We start from the raw sequence: 9,571 nt of genomic DNA on the forward strand, positions 1-9,571 counted from the left end.
ATTTTTCAGTATATTTGGATATTTTGGGCTCAAATCCTAATTTAGTTTTGTATGAAAAAGGCCGCGCAACAGTTCCTCTAAAATAAATAACAAGCTCAAGGTTGAGACCGGGTTGAGTTTTTATTTAAAGAGTTTGATACAAACCCGGAGTTGCAGCAGGTACAAACATTATTTTATGAATTAATAATTCTCTATTCTTATTTTGTTAAAAAAACTGATGCTTAACAGACGCTGAGGATATTATATTACACGCTAGTCTGAAATTCATTGGAGTCAAGTTCAATCATCTTGGCCCCACGCTAACTGTCAAGATTTGTTTGAGCTTGATGAAGTCTTCAATAACAGAAGCATGGTTTTTTGTTTGTTTTTACTGCACAAAACTGCATTTCACCTTATTTAATGTTACAAAGAGTTAAATTATTCCCGACCCGAACAAAACACTTTTACGAATGGTCTGTAGACCATAATGACTGCTTGTTACTATTTTATAGGAGAGAAGAAGAAAAAATCCAGTCGGCGAGGCTTTTTATAATCTAACCAAGTAACACACATTGACAAGCTAATTGTAAACAAACACTGTCAAAGAAAGCCAATTGATAAAGCAAAACATCTGGTTTATCTGTTAGCCCCATAGACATATGAATATTAGTAGACCTGCCCTAAGTGATTAAAAGCGTATTATTCCCCACTCCCCATACCGGTTCCATTGGAGCCGGCTGGGCTCGCGTATGGCTTCCCGTGAATCTTGAAAATGTGACGGCATCATTCTTGTTCGAACTAGCGTCGAGCTATGGTCGAGGCATTTTACGAAATAACACGGCAAAATGGTGGCTTAGCTATGAAAACTTGTAAAAATAGATGTAAAAAGAGAATAAACCCAATTGTCGTATTACATTCCATATGTAAGCATTATTTTAAGCGTAATTACATCGTATAATATGGATCAGTTTGTAGAAACATATACTATCACATCGAGATATATCTGTACGCATCGTTGGTTACTGGGAACTAAATTATGAACACTTATAAAAGTGTCTTAACTAAATACGTAAACAAAATATTCGACTCTGAAAATAGAAGAAAATTTTTTTTGCCGAATTTGGACTTCGCAAATTTGTTCATAACGTGGCGAGTAATTTGCGCTCCCATGTAAAAAAGTCTATTCATTCAAAAGCAGATTTTACTTTTAAGAACTAAATGGTGATATTATAATGCGAGATGCCTATATACTGTCAGATTGATTTATTGACGAATCACAGTCAGCTTTACCCCCTTCGTTCTTCAACAGTTGATTTTACCCCTCACCTTTAATTTCTAGTCTATATATTCATATGTCTGTGGTTAGCCCTAGTTTTACCTCTGACCGCTAGGTGCTAGGCAGGAGCCTGTAAAGTAACTGGTGGTGAACTTTGCTAAGGGTTCGTACATTTTGAACACTAACTAACGTACATTGAAAGAGTTCACAAGAAATGTATAAGATTTTTATTTTTATATCTCTACGGTCATTACCCTTGGCTATACCCATCTATTTGACCACTACAACACGGGCATGTGCCTAGTGTGGTGGCCAAAAATTTACCCGTTTACTGTAATGTATAAACTTTACTGAATAAAGAACATAAAAAAAAAAAAAAAAAAAAAATTTATATTCTGGGCATGACCAATTACCACTCCTTAGAGACACGTAGAGGTATTGCACTGATTAAATATTTTTATTTTTACTAAACGGCTACATATCTAACAATGAGATTCTGACTCAAATAAATTTCTTTGTACCAGAGTCTTACTTTCGCGCACGTCACCATAACTTCATTTACTGTAGAGCGGGTCGCACCATTTTTTCATGAACTCACCGTGCGGAGAGTCACATATTTCCTAAATGCAGTTGATCAAAAGATCGATATGTTTTTCATGTCCTACAACGCACTTACGGGGGTTTTAGCACTGCAAATACATTATTTAAACAGTACAATCATAACGACTTAGACCCTTACAAATGTTATTAAAAAATGTACAAATTGAATTGAATTAATAAATGAGAAGAATTAGTAGAGTGAAGATGCGTTCTTGAGATAACACGCGTGATTTCACTGAACTAGATCCAGTGAACATACTTAAGCGGCCCGTTCATATAGATGTTCTTTGAATGGCTGTCTTTTTCACGAGCGGTGCTACATTTTTGTTGGATTAATATGATTATAATGCCTCTTGTATTTGTATCATTTCATTGGAAAGATATCGTAAATTTTCAAGTTTACCAACATTCGATAGGTAGGTCGTATAAATATAAACTAAATTTAGACATTACCCCCACCGTCTACTAATAAAAACATTCAGTCTACACATACACAATGTATTAACACTATCGGACAAGTTGCAGGCAATCGCCGAAACCACCCACAATAAATATGCTAGGCATTTGCATCCACCGCAACACTGTATATATAGAATACACTGTATACGCCTTCGACAATTTTGGGAAATATTCCTCAAAGATAACAAACACCCGTAGAGCATTTTTGGGAGATATATCTCCCAGCCAGACGCGGTCTCATTAAATATATACTATTTCTTTTTAATTATTGAAGACTAAAAGTCTATAGATGTCGCAAGTTAAAATAAAAATAAGATGTCTAGATTGGAGTTAGTTCGTGTTGAATCTTGCGAGTATTAAAAAAATATATCTATAGTAGTGAGCGCTTTAGTAAGATCGTTTTATGACATAGGATGATAATTACAATAAATAAACACAATATGCCTAATTAAAACCAGCCGAGGATGAATTCTCCCCGCTGGCGCCGTGTTGCAACAAAATATGTCTCCTCAAATTGCCCATCTCTGAACAGGTATGGTCGCAGTGAGAACACGCAAAAGGTTTTTGAGCACTGTGAGTCAACAAATGTCTATCTAAATGCGACTTTCGTGCGCACGTATATTTACAGTCAGGACACGAGAATGGTTTCTCTCCACTGTGACTCATCAAATGCCTCTTAAAGTCACTCTTGAACAAACACGAAAAGTCGCATTGGACGCACGAGAACGCAACCTTTCCACTGTGAGTTATCATGTGGTTCTTGAGTTGCGAATCTCGAGAACAAACATACGTGCACTCGGGGCATGAGTAAATCTTTTCTCTACGGTGCGTCAACATGTGAGTCTTTAAATACGACCTAACCGAGCACGTATAATTGCAGTCCGCACACGAGAATGGTTTTTCTCCGCTGTGAGTGAGCATGTGTCTTCTCAAACTTGAGCTAACCGCACAAGAATAGTTACATTCAGAACAATGGAACGGGTTTTCTCCGCGGTGCGTAAACATGTGACTCTTTAATTGCAATTTTCTCGCGCATAAATAACCGCACTCTAAGCATGAAAATGGTTTTTCTTCGCTGTGCGTGAACATGTGGCTCGTTAAGTGCGACTTTTGTGAACACGAATAGTTGCAGTCTGGACACGAAAATGGTTTTACCACGCTGTGAGAGAGCATGTGGCGCTTAAGAACGGATCTGAATGAACATGAATAGTTGCAAACTAAACATGTGAATGGTTTCGAGGATGTCTCAACTTTCTTTATACGCTTGAAGTTATTGCTTGAATATTTTCCGTGCTCTTCGTGCTTCTTGAGTTGATGTGGATCACTCGATTCTGAAAACAACAAAAAATATTTTATCAAATTTAATACAAAATTCAAAAGGAAACAATTTGTTTGAATAAAAGTGAGAATCTTCGATTACGAACTGAAAAAACATAAAAAGTCCATAAAATAGTGGTTTTCATGAGTAACTTTTCTATCGTTGTTAATATAGTTCTATCGAGAGAAAGTCCAGTTATATTCAATTTTTCAATTAAGTCCTAAATCCTGTATCTAAATTTCGCCAATAAACAATTAGATAATGTTAATTAAGTGTTAATCTCAAGTGACCTATCAGGTAAGTATTGAACTGTATATTTTCTGCATAAATAGTTAAGTAATAACATAGACCACTGTACAAATGTATTATAAGTTTGTACAGCGCCCTTGAGGTGTTTTTGCACAAAAACGGCGCTATACAAGTCATCCAAGTATTATTATTATTATCGTGAATTTTATTTGATTAACTTCATGACTTATTTTTATATATTAACATTATGGTTTTTGTTTAGTTTTATTTCTGTTCATTTCTTAACACAAGGAGAAAATTGGTTGTATTTTTGGAATAATGTAAAAAATAATCAAATATAACTGTTGATTTCCAAAAGATTTCATACATACATGTATGCTGCTATTGGGGTTGCAAGAAGGAGGGAACATTATCGCTTTGAGACTATAAACGTTAGGAAATGCTAATTTTAAAAACAGTTCATGATAATTTGTAAAAAAAAAACATTCGCATTCGCTTAAAAATGCTCTGGCCTTTCTGATAATTTTTACAACTTTTTAAATATATAGTCTTACCAACTGTAGAATCACTTTTCTCTGAGTATTCCAAACACTCCTCTTTTATATCCGATACGTCTAGAAGTATATCTGTATCCGGCATTTCATCTCCCTCTTTGCCTGTAGTTCCGGGCTCCATCTTGACGGTAACACTATCTGTCTTGGGCATGTCCATGGCAGTATTATGTGAGTAATGATTTGATTATCATAATAACTTGCAACAGAAACAGAACTGCGGAGAAGCAACATAAATGTCACGTTAGTGACTACTAGTAAAAATCATTCGACGGATTGTTACTTTGGTAAAATTCTAGAATTCTACAAGAAACAATTATTTACGTCGGGGGAGATGATAAAATATTCATTAAAAGTTAAATTTTTTCAATTAAAGTTCAAAATGTCACGTGTTTTGACAGCTATGTTTTCTTCTTCTTTGATGTGACGTTTTTTGGAAGGTTCCATTTCAATCTGAATACGCACAAATTATTCAAATAACTCAAACTAAGAATCTAATAACCTATTTTGAGTAAATTTGTGTATGCAAACTGAAAGCGCGGTATTCTCTCCTTCTAAAACTATTTGAATCATAGGTAAAGGTTACGAATTCCGCTTCACGGTAAATATGGAATGTTTACTTTGAATTAATACTTGAATTTAGTTATATTATTACTAAAAGTTACTATAAATGTTGGGGAACCTTTAATAACGCCTACTCGCGTCCCCTTTAGAGTTATATCCCAGTTTTCAAGTAGTTTGTGGGCTACGCTAGGTTTATAGACTGGTTTGTGATTTAATTCTAATACGATATTATGAATATAATCCAACTCTTGATATGAACATAGTCGCCGTCGGCTGCGACTATAACGGCGCTGCATACTAATTGACATATCGCGTCAGTGACTTAATAAACGAAATTAAAATTAAAAGTGCGTATTTTTCCGTTTCCCCCGACATCATAAATCATGTTTTAAATTAATAAAGCTAAATCCATCTATTTGAAAGTGAAATATTGCGTATTAAGAGTGAAGCGGAATAAGAGAAAAATAATGAATCATATACTTCACCGTAATACAAATTGAAATGGGATAACTTCTATGAGACCGTGTCAGGCTGGGAGGCATATTTCCCCAAAAAACTCTATGAATGTTTGTTGTTAGTGAAGAATATTCCCAATAATGCGCAAATGGTTATTATTTATCGAAGAAATCATAATGTTTTTATGAAATCATAATCTTCTTGTATATGTATTCCGTGCAGTTTAATAAATTGGTTCAATTTGGGTACAAGCGAGTATTTAAAAGATGTAGAATTATTGATTGGACATAGTCGCGCAATTTGTGTTAACACGTTAATTTGTGTTAACACAAGTTAATTTAACAACGCAAACTTTAAATTGTGAGTGATGGTGAATATTGTGTATTCACTGGCTACAATCATGTTCTTGCCAAACGCAACGGAGAAACAGCAAATCTTGCTTAAGCATAATTGTTTTCAACGACAACGTGAAATGTGTGCACTCTTGTAGAAGTTCTTGCATGCCTTTTCATTATTATGAAAATTATTTTTTTTGAAATTTCAATGAATTTTCTTTTCTGAGGTCGCACAACACGATTGAAACCCGCTGTATGCAAGCAATGCATATGTTTGCTTACACCGATTTGGCGCTTGTCAGTCTACTAACGAATCAGATTACAAAACCCGGTAGTTATTTCCCTAACAGCCGCACTTTCGGGCACAAATTATGGTTAGTTCTCAGTTTGAGTTAATTAAGTAATATGTGCGTAATTAGGTAATTTCGGCAAGTTTAACTCCATACAAAAGTACAAAATGGCGGCAAAATGATGGTTTTATTAGGTAAAAATTGAACTATGATTGAATTAAAATGGAATAAAAATGCATCTTTAAAAATCTATCCGGATGTAAATCATTGTTTCTTGTAGTAATAAGTTGAAACAATAATTAAATTTTGATCCTTCATGGGACAATGGCAAAACAAACACCCTTCCCAGGTTAGAAAATAAGCATACATTTATTAAAATAACCCAAACTAACATCCTAAAACCCCAAACTAACATCCTAAAAACCCCAAAAAACTTATTTTGTGCATGTTTTACCGTTCTATTCGTAATTAAGTAGAAATTAAGTATTGTTTATGAAGCGCCTTGGCTTGAGACAAATTTCGAAAACTTTACTAATATTTGGATAATATGTACAGAATAGATTATAGATTACGTTTTTGTGAAAAATGGGCGCTGTTTTTACAAACGACATTAACATAACAACACACGCGTAAATGGTTTCGGGGAAAAACGTCAATTATACCACAAAAACCTTAAATTGCTTCTGATTGAAATTTCAGAAAACCGGACACACAAATAATCTACTTACGTGCTGGCGTAACGATTTCAATTTCAATGTAAGCATTTTAAATTTCACAAACGAGGCACATTTCGTTTTATTTAATCTAATGGTAGTGCAATAATATTCATTAAAATATATTAATGAAATTGTTTGACTGACGCGCTGTCCGAAAGACGCCAATTTTTTTCTATGGATAAATTATTAAAGATATCATAGATAAATGCAGATAAAAATAACGGTACCTACTTTTAGAAAATTTGACAATATGAGAAATTTTTATACGGGAGCATTTGACTTCTGAAATAAATATGCATAAAACTCTTGCAAGCATATAATGTATTTTCGTTAAAAGTAAGTTAAAAGATTTTATACGTCACATTATAAAATTGTGATAAAGCATTGCTTACCAATCAAATAAAATTCTGTGACATTTACCCCTGGCACTAAAAAATGTATTAACTTTTTTGTATTTGCTGATATAAGTTTGTCTATTCCATGTAACAGCAGTTTTTTATGCAACTAATTAAAAAAAAAACTGTTATTCTAAATGGCGAAGAACGCTTGCGTTTATTGTACACAGGTTCCTACTTTTATAATTTTGTGATACTATTATAAAAATATGAATTTATAGTACCAGCATCGTACTGTTTATGTTAGTCACTCTTCTAGAATCGTCTGTAAGGTTGTTTATTCTCATTTGTAGTCCAGTTCCCATGTACATCAGACCTTGAGTTCGATATAGTTATAGTTCTGATGTTTTGGTAAGTTTTTTATGAGATTGGCCTAATGGTTAATCGAAGTTTCCGACCTTGAGAGCTAAACGCAACATTATCAAAAAATGAAAAAATCACGAAATTTTCTACCTTTCTTCAGTTTTGGACAATTTTAACCCTAAATTACAAATTTGCGATCATGACAATATTGAAATTTCTGAAAATTGACTAAATTTGCTACAATTTGAGGCTAAAATCATCTCTGCACAGTTGATAAAATACAGCTTTTCAAAATTTTCAAAAATTAAAAAAATATATATATGTTTTTTTGTGAATTTTGACCCTTCAGGCCAATTTTCTTCCGGAAATACCCCTCACATACTTTGACGACGCTGAAAGAGACCTACAGATGAACAACTCCCTAAATTTTTCATATTAATTTCTCATTTCTAGCCCTTTTTCTTGTGTTACATTATCGAAGCCTTGTCTGAACGTTTCATGACCATAAACCCCTCCCTTTCTTCTCCATCCATGTCAAAAATCGTATCTTGTGGGGATCTTATGAAAGAAAATAATTTTGAAATGAGATTTCGATTTCAAAACATTAATTTATAAAATATTAACTGAAACTTAAACTTGAGGTAATGATAATAGTAATGCAAAACAGAAGTGGACTCATATTACTTAAGTACATTTTGCCCTCTTGAAAGGGTCCGGTTTCTCCACTGGAAACACCTGCTGCATAATCGTCGATGTATTCTGTGAGATCTGCCACAATATCAATTCATACTCCAGCATTTCGATATCTAGTGGGAATCTACCTGGCCTCGTGAGGTGGATATCCACCTTCAGGTGAGAGGGTTCAGTTCGGCTCCCAACCACTCCTCCACCTGTGACACGATTGTACATCTATAGTTAAAGAGAAAATTATGAAAGAACATTGGAATGTTTGTAAATAAACTGTGACGATTTACCCGATGATAGGTGCGCAAGTAATGAAATAGAGCTACGTCCTGCATAGGAGATAACCTGGCAAGATTGAAACTCGATTCTGCAGGCCTAGCAAATGGGAAATATCGCAGCTCATCAAGATTCTAGGGGTCAGGATCGGCACCATACAGAGCAACTATTATCCGCTTCTCTGATGCTAATATCTCTTCAGGTGTAGAGGTGGTGGAAAACTCGCAGCTTCCTTTTCAAGGTCGGGGTTTTTTTAAACCTGGACAATATTTTCATCTTCCGTAGCTGAAGAAGCCGGTTGTCGAATCACACCCACTGAAGGCATTGATGAAAAGGATAGCCTCAAGTTTTTTTTACTGTACTTTGAAGAGAAGATGATGGCTTTACTTCTTCCACACTCCACAGTCAATTTCCTCACCAGCCACTGACGCTATATCGTAAGAAGAGGCAAGAGTGACGGCTGTAGTAATGATGAACTTGTTAGCATCTTCCTCTGCCTGCAGTTCTCGAATATTACGGTTTTCCATTCTTGCTTTCAGCAGGTCTCTGCAAGGCTCTTCGTGCCTTTTGTGCGGCATCTGTTGGGTATTTATTTATAAATTGCGTTTTTGCTTGCTTCTCATTTAAGTTCACAGGTTAGAATGCTGAATATAATCAAGATTTCATGCCCTTTCTCATTCACTCTTCAGTGAATAGTGACATCTCATATGTAAAGAAACTCTCAATTCTTCATCCGGCTGGTTTAGGACACATAACTTGTGGAACAGTCATAGACATATATGAATATTAGTAGACCTGCCCTAAGTGATTAAAAGCGTATTATCCCCACTCCCCATACCGGTTCCATTGGAGCCGGCTGTGCTCGCGTATGGCCTCAAGTGAAATTTGAAAACGTGACGTCATCATTCTTGTGCGAACTATGGTCGAGGCATCATCGGTTCATTTTACGAAATAACACGGCAAAATGTTGACCTAATGCTATGAAAACTTGTAAAAATAGATGTGAAAAAGAGAATAAACCCAATTGTCGTATTACATTCCATATATAAGCATTATTTTACTTTATTTTAAGCATATTCACATTGTATAATATGGATCAGTTGTAGAAACATGTCTGGAC

The 9,571-nt window shown here is 34.8% G+C and overlaps 1 protein-coding gene across 1 annotated transcript; it reads right to left on the reverse strand.

Annotated features, from left to right (window-relative positions):
• Nucleotides 1-2,319: 2,319 nt before the first annotated feature.
• On the reverse strand, nucleotides 2,320-6,947 carry LOC149414074 (uncharacterized). The gene is made up of 3 exons (XM_089644041.1): nucleotides 6,806-6,947; nucleotides 4,436-4,649; nucleotides 2,320-3,645 (listed from the first exon to the last, which is right to left on the reverse strand). Exons 2-3 carry the CDS (start codon nucleotides 4,590-4,592, stop codon nucleotides 2,759-2,761), a joined length of 1,044 nt encoding a protein of 347 aa, XP_089500167.1. The 5' UTR covers nucleotides 4,593-4,649; nucleotides 6,806-6,947; the 3' UTR covers nucleotides 2,320-2,758.
• Nucleotides 6,948-9,571: the final 2,624 nt, after the last annotated feature.

Source organism: Hesperophylax consimilis, chromosome 20 (assembly GCF_061612785.1).
Source record: "Hesperophylax consimilis isolate HC1 chromosome 20, BYU_Hcon_1.0, whole genome shotgun sequence".
NCBI classification, from domain to species: domain Eukaryota; kingdom Metazoa; phylum Arthropoda; class Insecta; order Trichoptera; family Limnephilidae; genus Hesperophylax; species Hesperophylax consimilis.

Bases quoted from the DNA above. Each gene is read 5' to 3' on its own strand.
- LOC149414074 (XM_089644041.1), bottom strand. From the start codon at position 4,592: ATGGACATGCCCAAGACAGATAGTGTTACCGTCAAGATGGAGCCCGGA. The intron at 3,646-4,435 runs GTAAGACTATAT...TGTTGTTTTCAG, and splicing joins GAAAAGTGATTCTACAGTTG to AATCGAGTGATCCACATCAA.